A 19,994-nucleotide genomic window follows, 5' to 3' on the forward strand; every position below is an offset into this window, starting at 1 on the left:
TGTAGTGAGATCACTGATGGCGATCTCACCAGAGTGATTCAGAGCCTCCATGGGCAGGAAGGAGAACGGCTACCGATGTTTGGATCCCCCGGGAGGTGAGTAATAATGCCCGCTGCACGCTATACTCTGCATTGAGCTCCCGGCGCCTAGCCAGAGCTACACTCAACATTTCCGCCAGGGAGGTCAAGGTCCAACTAGCTCTACAAGACTATGAAAAATTCCAAAACACATCATCAGCAAATTGGGCTTTGACTTTCTGTCTCATTAACCTGGAACACTTTATATATAAACATTTATCACAATACTCACAAGCCATGGTCTGTAAATATTCAACACTTACCGGTTAATATGGCCAATGGCGGTGTTTATGGTAACCCGTGGGCTCCCATCATCTTGACGTAACACATAAGGAGGAATGATCTCATCATCGTCCACAATGGCTTCGGACTCCGTCTCCCCACAATCCATGGACTTGGAACATTTATTACGCAGAATCTGTAACACAAACCAGCGTTAAGACCACCAAGGCTGCGTCAGACACAAAAGACCATCAGCAGATCCATCTTCAAGCCACCAACCTTCTCAATAGCCTTATAGGTCTTCAGATCTTCTTCGAAGTCTTTTATCCTGTCCGTGTCCGCTAGCATGATGTAGTTTGAGATGGGGGCCCTTGCGCGACCCTTGGACTGAACGTAAGACCTGTATTCCGTGGGCAGGTCAAAGCGAACCACCAGGTTGCACTTTGGAATGTCCACGCCTTCCTCCACAATGCTGGTGGCAATCAGCAAATTGGTTTCGTGTGCTCGGAATTTTCGAAGGACCTGCACAAACATCGGGACAACAAAGAGCGTCTATAATAGGTATAGAAAGTAATGCATCTGAAACAATATTTTAAAGTAGTTTACAGGCAGCCCCCTGAAGAGGTCAGTAACTTGGAAGAACTCCCAATAGGTTTCTGAAGGTATGAGGTAGGTATGAGCAGATCGACCATGAGACCAAATCTGATCAGAGGGACATTTTGCCTGCCCATACACCACACATTGATTTCCGATATTCCGAAATGTAGCATGAAATCGATCACAAATTAGCCAGAGTTGCCTTTAAAGGGAACTGAGCACATTCTCTTTCAATGGAATCTCTCCTGGCATAGAAGCTGCCATGTCCCCCCCCTCCCCTTCTCACATTCCTTATTTACAGAAGTCAGAGATGCTATCTTGACACATTGACACAAACTAGGTCTTTGAAGAAACAGTCCTAATTACTAACCCCCTTTGTTGTCTAATAGCATTGTTTACCTCTTGGTAATTAGCCCAATAAAACAATTAGGAACCTGAAAGCTCTGTGGCCGGGGAAGGCCAGGCAGCCCTGCTGAAACAGGGTAATTAATCTACTTTCATTATTAAAATAAACTTTCATTTTACCTTGTATTTTAAATTCAAACAGATTGTCGGCATGCATTTTTCATGTGCTATAGAAATGTCCTGAATGATAAAAAAGGTGCTCGGTTCACTTTAACATTGTTAAAGCTGTGTGCTATATTTGCGAACGCAAAAACATTTATATATTGGTGGTGCAGCCAATCTCGTCGAACTTCTGTTGACTAATGACAGCCAACACCTCCTAAAACTGAGCTCTCCCCCTTCCCTATTGCAGCTAATGTCCCAACTACAATTACTGCCACCTGTCTTCCAGTATGTATCCGGGCGCCCAGCTGCTGTCTGCCTTACCACCATTACCTAGGGATCCCCACAATTCAATCACCTTTAACCACTAATATCTTTCTTATGTACTCGAATATCCAACTGCCGTATTTTTACCTGCTGTATCTAGTGCACCCAAATTACATCTCCCCTATATACTGTATCCAGTGAGCAAGCACAGTTAATAGACCACACCAGTGAAGAAAGTAAGCAGTTAAAATCTGACCGAAACTGACAGGTTTTGGGACTAGTCCATCTCCTTATGGGGGATTCTCAGGGTTTTCTTTGGTTTTCAAAAGCATTTCCTGAACAGCAGTTTAACTGCCAAAATATTAAATGACCGACCAGCCTCCCTGCTCACTTACACACTATTTTGTCAGTTGGACTGAGCAACTGCTGTTCAGGAAATGCTTTTGAAAACAAAAGAAAACCCTGAGAATCCCCCATGAGGAGATGGACTGTCAGTTCTGGCAGATTTTAACTGCTTACGTTTTTCACTTGAGTGGAAAAAGCAAAACTGTACCCGCTCATGTCCGAGGAGGGGATCGCGCGAGAAGGGGTGAGGCTGTGACAGTCAACAACCGCTCCGCTGGATAAAGGTATGCTAGGATCTATTGCCACCAATAGCCTACGTGCAACATAGCATTATTTATAAGAAAATTCAGATGGCAGCCTCCATATCCCATTTTTAGCACCCAGGGCATCTCAACAGCGCATTAAACATGCATGCCGACAATGTGGCTTATAAGTAAAAAAAAGATTTTAAAACCTTTAAGTTTACCTCCTCTATTTACATTTAAAAGTTTAGCAGAGAGTTTTATTAGCCAATTCCATGCCATCCCCGACTGCAGACGTTTCAGGCGGATAAGAACTGGTGTAATTATTTTATTGCACACATTAGCAGAGAGCAAACAAAAGCTTTCATCAGCGGGGGGTGGAGACATAAGACATTGTGCTTCAAAGAGTTTAGAGAAGTCACAGATGTCATCTTCACACCTCCCCTGGATAAAAAATGAGTAGATAGAAGGGGAGGGGGGGGGGCATTGCAGCTCCTATAGCTATTAGAAACCAGTGGTGCTTGGCTCTCTTTAACGATAGTAAATCAGTAGGATAACAGGATACGCACATAGTTCTACCACCTGCGGCAGGGGAAGGTGCAGGCCGTGTGGCAGCACGGAGTTCAGGGACTCCACCACAGGCACATCCTGCGTATTTACGTGAACACAACACCAGGCCATTTAGCTGTCAGCACCAATAAGGCGCAAGTAAGCCAGGCTCGGGCCGTGAGAGTGTAACAAGCGGTATCTGCATGTCTCTAATGCCAGATGATTACGGCCTCCGCTGGAGGGAGTCCAGGGAGCCCGGCGCTGACACAGAACAGGCTGAGGACAGGGCTCTGCGAGAGAATCCATTAACAAATCCACGGACTCCGCCGGCATTACCTCTTCTTGCTTTCTGAACTCCACTTCCATCTGCTTGTTCCTGGGCTGGTTTTTTCCGATGCCATGGCCAGTTATGAAGTTACTGCTAATGTAAGCCAGCTCGGGGTCCTGCTTCCCGGCCTCCTTAATCAGCCTGTCGGGAGGGAACCAACAGTGACATCATTCAGTGGGAGAGAAAAGAAACGGACACATCAGCGCTACCGCTGCACAGAACGCGGTACAAACTAAATGCCCACAAAAGAGAATTTACAAATCATTTTCAGAGCTGCGCTTTTAAAGAGACACTGAAGCGAAAAATATATATGATATAATGATTTGTATGTGTAGTACAGCTAAGATATAAAACATTAGGAGCAGGTACATAAGTCTAATATTGTTTTCAGTACAGGAAGAGTTAAGAAACTCCAGGTATCTATGCAAAAGAGCGATTAAGCTCCACGGCTTTCAAAGTCGAAGAGAGCTCTGTCTTCTAAAGCTTGTTATCTCAACTGTCAGTCATTGTAATTTCTTCTTCTCTCCAGAGGACAGGTCAATAGTTCACTGACATGCTCTGTAAAATCATTTAGAATGCTGAGTAGTGTGTAAACTGCAAATATTAGAGAATGATGCAATGTTAAAAAAACACTATATAGGTAACTGAAAATAAAAATATGAGAATATTTTCTTTGCTAATAATGGTCTAGTAATTATCCGTACTACACAATTAGTTATATTATAATTTTTATTTCGCTTCAGTGTCTCTTTAACAGACGTGTATCAAAGTGGAACTTTACCTAAAGATAGCAGTGGAGGGGGGAAAAATATCAATACATTGAAAAGTGAGAAGCTAAAAAAAATAGAAGATAGATCATACACAGGATGACGGGGAAGCCTCATTGGCATCCAGAAGCCTGTGAGCAGGTGCCAGGTCGTGCTGAAAAATGAAATCATCATCTCCATAAAGCTTTTCAGCATGTGGAAGCATGAAATGCTCCAAAATCTCCTGATAGCTAGCTGCATTGACCCTGCCCTTGATAAAACACAGTGGACTAACACCAGCAGCTGACATGGCACCCCAGACCATCACTGACTGTGGGTACTTGACACTGGACTTAAGGCATTTTGGCATTTCCCTCTCCCCAGTCTTCCTCCAGACTCTGGCACCTTGATTTCCGAATGACATGTAAAAGTTGCTTTTATCCAAAAAAAGTACTTTGGACCACTGAGCAACAGTCCAGTGCTGCTTCTCTGTAGCCCAGCTCAGGCGCTTCTGCCGCTGTTTCTGGTTCAAAAGTGGGTTCATGCTTCCATCTGCTGAAAAGCTTTATGGAGATGAAGATTTCATTTTTCAGCACGACCTGACACCTGCTCACAGTGCCAAAACCACTGGTAAATGGTTTACTGACCATAGTATTACTATGCTCAACTGGCCTGCCAACTCTCCTGACCTGAACCCCATAGAGAATCTGTGGGATATTGTGAAGAGAAAGTTGAGAGATGCAAGACCCAACACTCTGGATGAGCTTAAAGGGATACTGTAGGGGGGTCGGGGGAAAATGAGTTGAACTTACCCGGGGCTTCTAACGGTCCCCCGCAGACATCCTGTGCCCGCGCAGCCACTCACCGATGCTCCGGCCCCGCCTCCTGTTCATTTCTGGAATTTCAGACTTTAAAGTCTGAAAACCACTGCGCCTGTGTTGCCGTGTCCTCGATCCCGCTGATGTCATCAAGAGCGCACAGCACAGGCCCAGTATGGTCTGTGTCTGCGCAGTACACTCCTGGTGACATCAGCGGGAGCGAGGACACGGGCGTGCAGGCGCAGTGGTTTTCTGACTTTAAAGTCAGAAATTCCAGAAGTGAACTGGAGGCGGGGCCGGAGCATTGGGGAGTGGCTGCGCCAACACAGGATGTCTGCGGGGGACCATTAGAAGCCCCAGGTAAGTTCAGCTCATTTTCCCCCGACCCCCCTACAGTATCCCTTTAAGGCCGCTATCGAAGCATCCTGGGCCTCCATAACACCTGAGCAGTGCCACAGGCTGATTGCCTCCATGCCACGCCGCATTGAAGCAGTCATTTCTGCAAAAGGATTCCCGACCAAGTATTGAGTGCATAACTGAACATAATTATTTGAAGGTTGACTTTTTTTGTTTTAAAAACACTTTTCTTTTATTGGTCGGATGAAATATGCTAATTTTTTGAGATAGGAATTTTGGGTTTTCATGAGCTGTATGCCAAAATCATCAATATTAAAACAATAAAAGGCTTGAACTACTTCAGTTGTGTGTATTTGAATCTAAAATATATGAAAGTCTAATGTTTATCAGAACATTACAGAAAATAATGAACTTTATCACAATATGCAAATTTTTTGAGAAGATCCTGTATATATATATATATATATATATATATATATATATATATATATATATATATATATATATATATATATATATATATATATATATATATCAGATACAGTGGAGGAAATAATTATTTGACCCCTCACTGATTTTGTAAGTTTGTCCAATGACAAAGAAATGAAAAGTCTCAGAACAGTATCATTTCAATGGTAGGTTTATTTTAACAGTGGCAGATAGCACATCAAAAGGAAAATCGAAAAAATAACCTTAACTAAAAGATAGCAACTGATTTGCATTTCATTGAGGGAAATAAGTTTTTGAACCCCTACCAACCATTAAGAGTTCTGGCTCCCACAGAGTGGTTAGACACTTCTACTCAATTAGTCACCCTCATTAAGGACACCTGTCTTAACTAGTCACCTGTATAAAAGACACCTGTCCACAGAATCAATCAATCAAGCAGACTCCAAACTCTACAACATGGGAAAGACCAAAGAGCTGGCCAAGGATGTCAGAGACAAAATTGTATACCTGCACAAGGCTGGAATGGGCTACAAAACCATTAGCAAGAAGCTGGCAGAGAAGGTGACAACTGTTGGTGCGATTGTTCGAAAATGGAAGGGGCACAAAATGACCATCAATCGACCTCGCTCTGGTGCTCCACGCAAGATCTCACCTCGTGGGGTGTCAATGGTTCTGAGAAAGGTGAAAAAGCATCCTAGAACTACACGGGAGGAGTTAGTGAATGACCTCAAATTAGCAGGGACCACAGTCACCAAGAAAACCATTGGAAACACATTACACCGCAATGGATTAAAATCCTGCAGGGCTCGCAAGGTCCCCCTGCTCAAGAAGGCACATGTGCAGGCCCGTCTGAAGTTTGCCAATGAACACCTGAATGAATCTGTGAGTGACTGGGAGAAGGTGCTGTGGTCTGATGAGACCAAAATAGAGCTCTTTGGCATTAACTCAACTCGCTGTGTTTGGAGGAAGAAAAATGCTGCCTATGACCCCCAAAACACCATCCCCACCGTCAAGCATGGGGGTGGAAACATTTTGCTTTGGGGGTGTTTTTCTGCTAAGGGCACAGGACAACTTAATTGCATTAACGGGAAAATGGACGGAGCCATGTATCGTGAAATCCTGAACGACAACCTCCTTCCCTCTGCCAGGAAACTGAAAATGGGTCGTGGATGGGTGTTCCAGCACGACAATGACCCAAAACATACAGCAAAGGCAACAAAGGAGTGGCTCAAAAGAGCACATTAAGGTCATGGAGTGGCCTAGTCAGTCTCTGGACCTTAATCCAATAGAAAACCTATAGAGGGAGCTCAAGCTCAGAGTTGCACAGAGACAGCCTCGAAACCTTAGGGATTTAGAGATGATCTGCAAAGAGGAGTGGACCAACATTCCTCCTAAAATGTGTGCAAACTTGGTCATCAATTACAAGAAACGTTTGACCTCTGTGCTTGCAAACAAGGGTTTTTCCACTATTAGTCAGTATTAAGTCTTTTATTGTTAGAGGGTTCAAAAACTTATTTCCCTCAATGAAATGCAAATCAGTTGCTATCTTTTATTTAAGGTTATTTTTTCGATTTTCCTTTTGATGTGCTATCTGCCACCGTTAAAATAAACCTACCATTGAAATGATACTGTTCTGAGACTTTTCATTTCTTTGTCATTGGACAAACTTACAAAATCAGTGAGGGGTCAAATAATTATTTCCTCCACTGTAAGTCTTGACAGACAAATATGGGTTCACTTATTACCGATTTAAAACAACTGCTGTGTATCGTCGCTCCACAAAGATGATCCCGCAGAGAATGTTGGTGAACGGCGAAGGGAAGCTGGTTTCGGTCTTCTCTTTCTCCTCGACCTCCTCGTCTTCATCGTCGTCATCATCCTCAGAGTCGCTCCAGGAGACGTAGTTATCTTGGTTGCGGTTGTTGTACCACTCCACGCTTTCGAACTGCTGGCGCTCGTAGGGCTTGTACTTTCGTAAGATCTCCAGCAGCTGGAGGACTTTGGGGGTGACAAATTTGAGGTCCAGGGAAGCCGGGGAGAAATGTTCCTCGCAGAGTGCGTGGATCTTCCTCAGGATGGTATCGGTGAAGAGCAGGAACTTGCGGTGCAGCTCCTCCTGCTCGTGTTTTATGTACTTCTGGAGTTCCCGGACCATCATCCCCGCCACTTTATCTGCGCACCAGGGACCGAGGACCACCAGAACCGCTCGGCAATCCGACAAGATCTGCAACAGACCAAAACACATTACAGAGACTTCCACTGAGTCAACGTTTTTATACCTTTTACAGTTGGATTGTCAGCCATAAAATCAAATTCCATTTACCCACTGCCCTGTGTTTATTATGCAGCCTGCAACCTGACCCTGCATTGCAAGCATTCCAATATAATCAGAAATGTGTCTGCTGTAATGAATCTTATTTCAGTCAGTCTGGCTCTATTTGGTACTTTGCCGAGAAGGAAGCTCAGCGTCTCCCCACCTACATTCCATGGACCATCGCCAACCAAATGCTTCTTTATGGAGTCCGCAACAAATGATTCACGTGACCTAGAGCCGCCCAGGAGGTGGTTAGTAGCAGGCTCTGCAGGGGCGTGGCACAGACAGCTTTTGTCCCTGCTTGGTGAGTATGGGTGTGTGTGGGGGGGAGGGGCTCTTACCTGCTTGGTGAGTATGGGTGTGTGTGTGGGGGAGAGGGGCTCTTACCTGCTTGGTGAGTATGGGTGTGTGTGGGGGAGGGGCTCTTACCCGCTTGGTGAGTATAGGTTTGGGGGGGAGGGGCTCTTACCTGCTTAGTGAGTATGGGTGTGTGGGGGGGAGGGGCTCTTACCCGCTTGGTGAGTATGTGTGTGTGTGGGGGGGGGGGGCTCTTACCTGCTTGGAGATGGCTGTAGAATCCCTCTCTTTAGATTGGATTGGAATGTTGCAGTCCTCCAGGAAGTGAAGAGCCTCCTCCAGTTCTGATAACAGTCTCAGATACAGTTCGCTCTTGTCGTGGTACGGGCCACAGTCCAACACGATCTCGCAGGGCTGAGAGGCGTACCTGCGGCAGAGGACAGGGATGACGTGAGAAGGGGGAGCACAGGAAGCAGAGTGACGTCACATGTGGGGATGACAAGTCATTACGAGATGAGCCTCCGCTTTATGCTAATTTATAGAGCTTGAAAATGAACCAATCAACAGCAGCAGCTGTTGCATCCCATTGGTCCATTACCAACCTGCTTATAAAGAAGCACACAATTTGGAATCATCAGCATTTACAGTGGTTGCCCTTCAGGAACCTTATTTAGAACGCTGTCGCTATCACTTAGGCCCCATTTACACTTAAAAAGCGCAAAACGCCGGGGATTACCGACGGCGTTTTGCAGGAGTGATTTTTCCGCGATAACACGCGGAGAAAAAAAAAATCACTGGGCACTGCTGTGATTTTTCCGCAATCGCGTTTAGCACTTCTATAGCACTGAAATGTGATATCCCCTGAAAATGGTGCAGGCTACGTGTTTGGCGATTAACGCAAATCAGCCAAGAACGGACCCATAGGGTTTTATAGAACTAGCGCTTTAAAAAGCGCTAGTGAATGAGCGATTTGCCGAAATCGCCAGCAAAACGCTCTAGTGTGAATGGGCCCTTAATGCAGTTAGTGAAAATTTGACAGATCTGACAGATTTTAGACAAGTCTATCTCTTCATGGGGGATTCTCTGGTATGCCTTTATTTACAAAAAGCACTTACTGAAAGACAATTGCTAAGTCTAACTGGCAGAATAGTGTGCAAGTCAGTAGGGCTGACCAGCATCTTTGAATAGATCCTTTCCATGGAGTGTTTTTGTAAAGAATAAAGGTAATGCTGAGAATACCCCATAAGGAGATGGACTAGTCAAAAATTTTTACTACCTACTATAAGTGACAGAAACATAGAGAAAGGGGGATTATAGAATGCATTTTACTATGGGAGAAATGTACGTTGTATATGTATATATTTTACATTAAAAAAAATTTCACGAAAGTGGTCCTTTAAAGCGGGATTGTCACCATAAAAATCAAATTTAAACAGCAACTGGTCTGAGTGTATTAAGTGATAAAGATGCTAATCCTGCATTCAAAACTTGCAAAACTGTTTCTGCTGTTATGGTTGGGAGTTATCACATACTTAAGGAGCACTGGCCCTTTAATAACCATTGCCATTCAGTGGCATGCTGGGGGTTCTTTTTATCTATAATATATTCCTCCTCTTCCCTTTATTTCCCTGCCTAGCTGAAACATGATCCTCTGCTCATTTGTGTTTACAAGCAAGGCTGAGGTGACTCAGCGATTGGAGGAGAAAAGAAAGAAAAATAAAGGGCAGAAATGACATCAGGATTTAGCCTAAACTGTGGACAAAAGACATGGTCCCACCGGGAACAGAATTCTCTTCGTTTACTATATAACATTCACTGAAATCAAAACATGGACAGTACAATACATGTGTTATGTAAGTAGATCAAGTATTTATCTACTTATATATGTGTTTTTTTTCCTGGCATAGTATGGCTGATCCTCCTGCTTTAAAGTGAACTCGAAGTGAGAGTGACATGGAGGCTGCCATATTTTTTCTCCTTTTAAACAATACCAGTTGGCTGGCTGTCCTGCTGGTCTATTATTTGGCAGCAGTAGTGTCTGAATCACACCTGAAACAAGCATGCAGCTAATCTTGCCAGAGCTGACAATAATGTCAGATACACCTGATCTGCTGCATGCTTGTTCAGGGGCTATGGCTTCACCATTTCTGCCGCCCGGACATGAAGCTCATGTCTTGGCGGCTGCTCTGCTGCGGTGCCGCGCTTTGGCGCACCCCCGTGCTGTCCCCCGGTAGCTCTGGGATCAGTGAACGGGAACATGGTTACCAATCACCGGGGATACATTGTGATAGGGACAAAATTTAAATGGTGTCATAACCGAGACAAATGGGCAAATAAAATACATAGGTTTTAAGTATGGTAGCGTGGATTATTTTAAAGCTATAATGGCCGAAAACTGAGAAATAATGAATTTTTTCAGTTTTTTTTCTTATTAATCCTGTTAAAATGCATTTATAAAAAAATAATTCTTAGCAAAATGTATCACCCTAGAAAGCCTAATTAGTGGCGGAAAAAAACAAGATATAGATCAATAAATTGTGATAAGTAGTGATAAAGTTATTAGCGAATGAATGGGAAGTGAAAATTGCTCTGATGCATAAGGTGAAAAATGACTGAAGGCTGAAATGGTTAAAGTATTAGAGGCAGAGGATCAGCAGGACAGCTGGGCAATGTACATTGTTTAAAAGGACATAAATATGGCAGCCTCCATATCTCTCTCACCTCGGGTTCACTTTCAAAAAATGCATTCAGCATTCCGAAGCCCGGAGGTGACAGTAGACTGAGTACCGACGCTGTATAGAAGTGACAGTTTGATAATTCCTGGAAGCTGTTTATATGAGAAAGGACACGACCTATAACCAGGCTGGGCACTGAAGAGCCCCTTGTATGGCAGTGAACCCCCCCCCCCCCCGTATAATGAGAGGGGATGAGGTCATGACCTATAAGCCAGGCCAGGCACTGAAGAGCCCCTTGTATGCAGTGAACCCCCCCCCCCCGTATAATGAGAGGGGCCCCCCTTTACGTGCCGGGGATGAGGTCATGACTTCAGCCGCCTGTTTACCTGTCTAGCACCACCAGATCGGTTGCAGTTTCGGCGTTGCTCTTCAGAATCTCCTCCAGTCTCTGGATCTTCTCCTCCAGGTTGCAGGGGTCACATTTCCCGTTCAGGATTGACGCGGTCAGCCCCAGGATCCGCGGACACGTCTGGCATCGCTCACAGATCTGTGCGTGACGGGGGAGGTGTGAATAAACCTGTTACTGGTAGACCTGCGCAATGTCTCCGCAGACCTCCGCACAATGAGGTCCACTGACGTCCCAAAGACGACACGGGAATGACGCAACCGTGTCGCCTCGGGGCCGCCTTCCTGCGCACTTCTGCAGCTGCTTCACTTTACTCTCTGCATAAAGATAGCGCTATAAATGTATACTGTAATGCCAATAAAGCACGAGGATAACCATTATTTTACAATGCTCCAATCTCAAAGAACACATTACTGCTAATAACAGAAAGTTGCCAATACATCAGAAACAGCCAGCCTGAAGTGGAAAAAAATATGAGACAAGAACTAATCCTAAACTCATATCCTGGAGTCTCATATTTTTAAAGCGGATCCGAGATGAAAAACTAACTATAACAAGTAACTGGTCTATATCTAAAGTTAAGTTTACTCAGCAAATCTAGCTGCAAACAGCTTCAACAGTATATGATTATTTCTTCCTGTGATAGAATGACAGCAGCCATGTTCTGTTTGTCACGATACACACAGGCAAGCTGATCTATATCTCAAGCCCTCAGCCTGTGAAAACTTCACTCCCCTCTGCCTCTGAAATATCTGGCTAGAAACACCTCCTTCTCCTGCCCAGACTGAGCTCCCATAAAGGGAACCAGAGGCCCCAGGAAAAAGATTCTATACATACCTGGGGCTTCCTCCAGCCCCATACGCACGGATCGCTCCCACGCCACCGTCCTTAGCTGCCTGGATACGCCGGTACCGGGTCCCGTCATGGCCGCCAGTCGGCCAGCAGACGCTGCCAATTGTCCGCATCACACGGGGCTCCCTCCATATACGTACGCGTGAGGCTGCTTACTGCGCAGCCGCATGCGTACGGGTATAGAGGGAGCCCCTGTGATGCGGACAATTGGCCGCGTACGCCGGAAGTGACGGGACCCGGTACCGGCGATAGAGGCAGCAGAGGACGGCGGCGTGGGAGCGATCCAGGCTTATGGGGCTGGAATAAGCCCCAGGTATGTATGAAAGCTTTTTCTTTTCTTTTTTTTACATTCCTCTCTGGTTCCCTATAAGCCCTTGCTACATGGGTCTGGAGAAGCTGTGGGCGAGGCTTGTTTAGTTTATAGGGAATTAGAGTATTAAAACTAAACAAAAAAAGTATTTGGCTTGAGGAATGCCCTATAAACAATAGGAAAGGAACACACTTATGCAATGAGTAAAAGTTTATCTCGTATGCACTGAACAATGAGCTGTTTGTTCAGCTCCCATGCAGAGAAATGATGATCCCCCCAAACTTTCCATCACTGTCCTGCTATCAGGAATCTGTGCAGCCACCAAGATAGGTTATGACATCTAATTACCATAATACACTGTACTGATAATGAACTGATTAAAGGCTCTGCCACTGACACAGGAGACTTTGCTCTTGCTGTTCAGTAAGCCAGCACCAATTCAGTAAGGAGACTTTGGGCAAGACTCCCTAACACAGCTGCTGTCTACTGAGCACTCCTTAGAGGCTGCAGCTCTGGTGCTTTGAGTCCACCAAGAGAAAAGCAGGCTATAAATGTTCTGATTCAAGGCTATTTTATCCCGAAAAGGAAACACACACAGCACTTTGGTGGCATATTATAAAAGTTATTGCTGCATCAACAGTGACGCAGCTGAAAGGCTAAGATTATCATGAACCTTAAAGTGTACCCGAGGTGATATGCGACATGATAAACGTGTTTGTACGGTACAAAACATAAATAACAAGGCTGTTTTACTTGTTTTATTGGGCTGCCTGAAAGAGTTAATTTCCAGGCATGGAAGTGACAGCTTCTGTCTTGTCGGGAATATAGTAAACATCACTCAAATGCAAATTACATCCATAAAAGTTTTCCTAGCAGAATACAACTTCTGAGGGCAGGGAGAGATAAAATGCATGAACTTTTGACCTTTTTCTAACTTTGGGACACTCAATAGGCTGCCACTGATTAGAGACAGTAAAACGTTCAACCTGCTCTGTAAATGTTTAAATATAAAAGAAAATGTAGTCAATGGGAACCGTTTTTCTTTCCTTTTTAATAACGCACCATTTACAGTTACCTGTGCTATGAAATTTAGTCCCCTTGTCCTTTCATTTGCTGCAGCCCAGCACCCAAAATCTGCTTTATAAAAATGTGACCATTTCGGTGGAATATGCTACTTTCTGGAGGAGTAAGAGCTTCTTCTCACTGCTCTGTTTCTCCTCCGTGACATACGGCCATCTCCTCCCCTTTCCCCGCCCCTTAGAGCCACGCTGCCGATAATGCCCGCCTCCCTGCTCTGACTCAGAGCATGCATAGTGACACTGCATTCGATTATGCAACTGTTCTATATGCTCTTCTATACGCGTGTGCATGTGTCCATGCCTGCGCACCCGTAATCTCTGTCTCTCGCGCTGTTCTACCAGCGCTTGAGAGGTTTTGAAAAGGGAACTGGGAAGCTGGTGACCCAGAAATAAAACGAAAAGGTCAGCTTCCATCTTGGATTATACAGGCAAAATGAACGAATCCAGAGCCGGGGGTGCCGGGAGAAAATTGCAAAAGGTACTTTTAAATAACTTTGCCAACACGTAAAAAAAAAAAAAAAAGAAATTATTCCCATTTGCTTTAAAGAGAACCCGAGGTGCGTTTAAAGAATGTTATCTGCATACAGAGGCTGGATCTGCCTATACAGCCCAGCCTCTGTTGCTACCCCAAACCCCACTAAGGTCCCCATGCACTCTGCAATCCCCCATAAATCACAGCCATGCTGTGAGGCTGTGTTTACATCTGTAGTGTCAGTCTCGGCTGCTCCCCCGCCTCCTGCATAGCTCCGGTCCCTGCCCCCATCCCTTCCCTCCAATCAGCAGGGAGGGAAGGGATGCAGGCGGGGACTGGAGTTCTGCAGGAGGCGGGGAGAGCAGCAGACTGACACTATAGAGATAAACACAGCCAGCTCTGACAAGCTGTTTGTCAGCACTGTGGCTGTGATTTATGAGGGATTGCAGAGTGCAGGGGGACCTTAGGGGGGTTTGGGATAGCAACAGAGGCTGGGCTGTATAGGCAGATCCAGCCTCTGTATGCAGATAATATTCTTCAAACCCACCTCGGGTTCTCTTTAAAGAAAGTCATTTTTAGGAGTAGGAGGATAAATATCATTGTTTATCTCACCAATTTACTTTCACCCCGGGTTCACTTTAAGTTTCTAGTATATAGAAGTATCTATATATCAATCACTTTGATGGCTTAAGTATAAAAGTTATTGCTGTATCAATACTCTACTGCTGTATTCATAGTGACACACTTGCAATGCCAAGATTGTCATGAACCTTAAAGAGACTCTGTAACAAAATTTTGAGCCTTATTTCTTCTATCCTATATGTTCCTATAGCTGTTCTAATGTGCTCTGTCTTACTGCAGCCTTTCCTAGTTGCACAGTGGCTGTATTATCTCTGTTATATGATCTAATCTTCTCTCCTCTGTCGGGCTCAGGCAGTCAGGCTGGAATGTGCTGTGCTGCTGTGATATGATAGAAGCTATACACACCCTCTACAGGCCCCCTGCACACTCTGTATGACTCACACACTGATCTACTCTCAGCCTATCACATGCTGGTTAGCAGCCATGTCTTTTGTTTGTAAACACTGCCTAAAACTGGCAATTACAAGCCAGGATTGCAGCAGGGAGTGGCAGAAACAGCACAGAGGGGCCCAGGAGAACAGAATGAATAGAATGGTATGCTTTTTGCTGTAAGAATTTTAGAGTACAGATTCTCTTTAAAGGGAATCTGAAGTGAAAATAAACACATAAGATAATCATTTGTATATGTAGTACAGCTAAGAAATAGAACATTAGCACAGATAGGAGTCTCATATTATTTCCAGTACTGGAAGAGTAAGGAAACTTGCACTTGTTATCTGTGCAAAAGAGCTTCTCTGAGCTCTCCGACCCAACTTGGGGTCGGCTACAGTGCTGTTTTTTGAAGCACTTATCTCAACCTGTCTCTCGCTGTTTGTTTGATTAAAGTTTTACTGCCAGGAAGTTCAAAGGCTCATTAGCTCTGCTCTGTTTCATCATTTAAAACACAGAGTGTAATTTATAAACTGCAATTATTAGAGAATGATGCAATGTTATAAAAAGTAAATCTATATAACTGAAAAAAAAAACATAAGACTTTTATTGGCTGCTAATGCTCTATTCATTATCCATACTACACATACGATTCATTGTATCGCAAGGGTTTGTTTTTTTTTCAACTTCAGTGTCACTTTTTCAAGGGGTAAACATTTAGGAATATGAAGTGGTTAAAGTGGATCTGTGATGAAAAACTAACTATAACAAGTAACTTGTCTATATATCTTATCTAAAGTTTAGATAGTTTACACAGCATATCTAGCTGCAAACAGCTTCAACATTTTATGATTATTTATTCCTGTGATACAATGAGAGCGGCCATGTTCTGTTTGTCACATTGTCACAGGCTGAGGGCTGGAGATGCTATCAGCTTCCCTGTGTGTAAATTCAGTCCCCTCTCCTCCTCCCTCTGAAATCAATGGCTAATAACCTCCTCCTCCTGCCCAGACTGAGCTCCCATAAGCCCTTGCTACAGTGCCAAGGCACAAAAGGAGCTGTGGGCGAGGCTTGTTTATTTTATAGGGAATTAGAGTATTAAAACAAAACAAAAAAAGTATTGGGCTTGAGGAATGCCCTATAAACTATATGAAAAGAACACAATTATGTAAAAGTTTATCTCGTTTCCACTTTAAGAGAGAAATACATTTTTGCTGTTCACATTTGTATTTTTTACCTTCATGATGTCACGATACGGGTGATCCTGGATGGCGAGATGGCATTCGTCAAATACCAGTAAATTGATGCTGGCTAATGACAGGCTTTGGCTCTTGAGAACGTTCAGGAAGATGTTGCAGGTCATGACGAGGATCTGAGAACATACACAAGAATAACCTCAGCGCGGCAGAAGATGGCGAGGAGACCCCGGGCCGCGTCTGGTTTGAATTTCCCCGGTTAAACCTCATATGTTTCCAATGTTTCCTCTGTAAACTAACTGACAATTCCCATCAAAGCCCCCCCGCCTGACACGATCCAAATTGCCGCGGTGCTCAACGTTTCAGCGCGATGGAGTTTGACAAGCGCCCTGGCGAGGAGGTAAAACAAGGGAGGTTAGGTTACAGATGGCTGTACGAGATGCTATGTGAGCGCCGTAGGTTATCCGCGAGCTACGCGGCCATTCAGCCCAAATTCCTAAAACAAACTCTGCAAACTTATTTATAAAAATATAGTTATAGATCGGTCGGTTACGGGAGCTTAGTGCGGGGAATTATTAAATACGAGGATATAATCCCATTGCTGCTGTGATAGTTACAGCCGGCTGCGAGCAAAAGAAAAATAAACTCTCGTTAACCTTCAACCCTCCTCAGCATTCTGACTTATCACTTTATCAGGGGGGTGGGGGATTAAAGTGGTCTGAAAGCCAGCATTTCTACTTTGCTCTAAAAGATTCCTCACAGCTTGAAAGCTACTATCCCAGGTTAAACAAAGGACTTTGTCCTGCTATTCAGCTTCAAATCCGCATCCAAACTGTAGATAACAGTATCTTTTTTTACTTGTTAAACACAAATGTATCAACACTGGAATGTAAACAAACACTCTCTGAGAAACTGTCCCTGCTTCATTCACACACAGCGTTCAGAATAGCTCATTAGAAGGTTTTAATATATAATAAAAAGCAGTTATAATAGAAAAAGAATAAAATGCAAAGCCAGCTTTCAGAGTAAGAAAAACTACACTTTAGAAACTTGTAATTTGTAAACTGACAATATTACTTGTGCACAAAAGCAAATAAATATGATAACTGTATGAGTAATAAAAAGTAGGATAACACATTTATACTGAATGTTATGTCGGAGTTTCAGACCACTTTTAATGCCCCAATTTAAAATGTAAGCACCTCCTCTTACGTACATAAAAAGTCCATTTGAAAGCATTCTGCGTGTAAAAACATTTAATTTGCGTACAAGTTTACACAGTTCTCATAATCAGCAAATCTAATCATTGCCCACACAGAGAATCTCTCTGTCCGGCCTCCTCCCCATGCTAACCCGCCTCCTCCTTGTTCTCCCCTCCCTCCCACTTCCCCTGCCCTGCCTCCTCCTCGTGCTTCCCCCGTCCCCTCTGTCTGGCCTCTTCCCCACCCCCCTGCCTTTTCCCTGTGCCCCCGCCCCCTCTGTCCGGCCTCCTCCCCATGCTAACCCGCCTCCTCCTTGTTCTCCCCTCCCCCCCACTTCCCCTGCCCGGCCTCCTCCTCATGCTTCCCCCACCCCCTCTGTCTGGCCTCTTCCCCATCCCCCCTGCCTTTCCCCCGTCCCCTCTGTCCGGCCTCTTTCCCAAGTGGAATCAAAGTTTGAAATATTAGCTTCTCACTGACTACTAGGTGTAGTCAATGAGATGCAAGAAATCCTGAGTTGATGCAGAATTATGCACATTTTGCATACTAATTAATCTAGCTTGAAAACCGGCCAGTCAATTTCCGCCTAGCTGGAATAGGATTGGTTGATTTTCAAGCTGCTTATGTTTACATACAAAATTTGAATAATCCTGCATCAACCTAAAATGATTTGCATGTCATTGACCATCTCTACACTTATCCCAAACCTCAACTTCTAGACTTCCTGACGCCTAACCTCCACCTTAATATTAACCATATTATGGTGCCTATTCCTTGTCTACATAACTTCACTGCACCCGGCAGTCATTGGCTTGCCTCCTCTTCCTATGCTGTATGCAGAGTTGGGCCAGCCCTGCATTTCTCCTGTCTGACACACACACACACACACACACACACACACACACACACACACACACACACACACACACACACATTATACACACACACACACACACTATATATACACACACACACACACACACACACACACACACACACACACTCTATACACGCACACACACACACACACACACACACACACACACACACACACACACACACACACACACACACACACACACCTTACCTGATGATTCCCAAACTCTTGGTTCCATCTCTCCTTTGCCCAGCTCTCCACCACCTCCACATCGGAATACTCCCCAACCTTGAGATCAGAGTGAGTTCGGACCGCAGAGACCTGCTGGGCAACTTGTTTAGCTGAAAATAAAACAGGAACAGGTTGTCTATGAGGAGACGAAAGAAGCACTGCTTTCCACAGACCGCTACGTGTAAGGCTAAGCTTTATTAGGACCAGTGCTAGGAGCTCCGCCCCTCATCAATCGTGTAATTAGCACACGCCCCCAGTGCCATAAGCCCTGCCCCTTATCAGTAGTGTAATTAGCACACGCCCCCAGTGCCATAAGCCCTGCCCTTTATCAGTAGTGTAATTAGCACACGTCCCCAGTGCCATACGCCCCGCCCCTATCAGTAGTGTAATTAGCACCCCCCCAGATGTACAAGCTGTTGTGCGGAACTGCTGTCCTTGTCACTTCCTCTTTTCTTTCTCCCAACAGGAAATCAGCCGGGCTGTCGGCAGCTGCCACTGAACACATGACTATAGAGTCACATGACCTGTTCTCTCTCCGCCCTACTACACAAAGCACTCCTTATAGCTCATGGCTGACATGTTCAGACTTCTATACCAGCTGTAAAATTCTGTATAATGCTTTAGGTCGTGAGCTCACAAGGGCAGGGCTCTCTCCTATATTTTCTTTGCATTTTGAGCATTCTGTTACATTTGCCACCACAATCTGTAAAGCGCCACGGAATATGTTGGCGTTTTTACTAACCCTTTAGCAGCCAATTTGGAGGCTTGCAAGTGCTCCGGGCCAATTTATTTTAGCATTTTTATTTCTTATTTGTTACATGTCCCTAGAGGGCGGTGTGAGACAATAACAGAGGACTTCTGCTTTCAGTTTCTATAATTTCTGCTAGCAGAGAGACATCAAGGCTTTTCAAGAATTTACAGCACAAGTTTTGCCAGCTGAAGTAAAAAGGAGTGCACTTATCTCAAAACAAGATAACTCTAGTTGCATAGGGAGACAGAAAGGAAAACCAAGAGTCCAGTATAGTGTAGTAAATTGCGAGATAAAGTCTGTGATCAGACTTTATCTCGCACAAAATATCTACAGCCAACAACAGAGCTGGTCAACTCTTCCACACAGTGGAATCACTCTGCAATCCTTCCTGCCTAAAAGCCCCAACCACATACTCCAGGGAAAGGTGTGAAGAATTCTCTGCCTTCTTCACAAACAAGGTGTCTACCATCCGTGCCAGCATTACACCAACAACATCAATTGACCACTGGACGTTGCATATGCCTACTACCGTACCACCATGGCAAGTCTTTGACACTCTGAGTGTAGAGGATTTTGGAATTCTCATTCAAAGTCTCCGCCCCACTACCTGCGACCTGGATCCTGGCCCAACTGGATCCTTAATGCAGTGCCCAGCGCTGTTCAGGCCAGCACTTCACAAAATCACTCAGTGCTCCTTGCAAAGTGGACTTTTCCCAGAAGAACTAAAGAAAGCAATCATAAAACCCCTCCTGAAGAAACCATCACTAGATCCTGATTCTGTAACCAACTACAGACCTGTGGCGAACTTACCATTCCTAT

General features: G+C 44.6%; 1 protein-coding gene across 3 annotated transcripts in view; it reads right to left on the reverse strand.

The window, feature by feature from the left end:
- DICER1 (dicer 1, ribonuclease III) overlaps nucleotides 1–19,994 on the reverse strand; it is a 95,173-nt gene that overhangs the window by 40,212 nt on the left and 34,967 nt on the right. For all 3 annotated transcript variants that reach the window (XR_011024179.1, XM_068254733.1, XM_068254732.1), the window contains exons 6-13: nucleotides 18,404–18,534; nucleotides 16,159–16,293; nucleotides 11,178–11,338; nucleotides 8,375–8,543; nucleotides 7,251–7,729; nucleotides 3,143–3,275; nucleotides 579–821; nucleotides 341–495 (exon numbers count right to left, since the gene is read on the reverse strand). Coding sequence is in view for 2 of the 3 variants with exons in the window: in XM_068254733.1 (XP_068110834.1) it covers nucleotides 341–495; nucleotides 579–821; nucleotides 3,143–3,275; nucleotides 7,251–7,729; nucleotides 8,375–8,543; nucleotides 11,178–11,338; nucleotides 16,159–16,293; nucleotides 18,404–18,534 (1,606 nt within the window). In the remaining variant the exon portion in view is untranslated. The remainder of the gene's footprint in view (nucleotides 1–340; nucleotides 496–578; nucleotides 822–3,142; nucleotides 3,276–7,250; nucleotides 7,730–8,374; nucleotides 8,544–11,177; nucleotides 11,339–16,158; nucleotides 16,294–18,403; nucleotides 18,535–19,994) is intronic.

Source organism: Hyperolius riggenbachi, chromosome 9, assembly GCF_040937935.1.
Source record: "Hyperolius riggenbachi isolate aHypRig1 chromosome 9, aHypRig1.pri, whole genome shotgun sequence".
Classification (NCBI taxonomy): Eukaryota; Metazoa; Chordata; class Amphibia; order Anura; family Hyperoliidae; genus Hyperolius; species Hyperolius riggenbachi.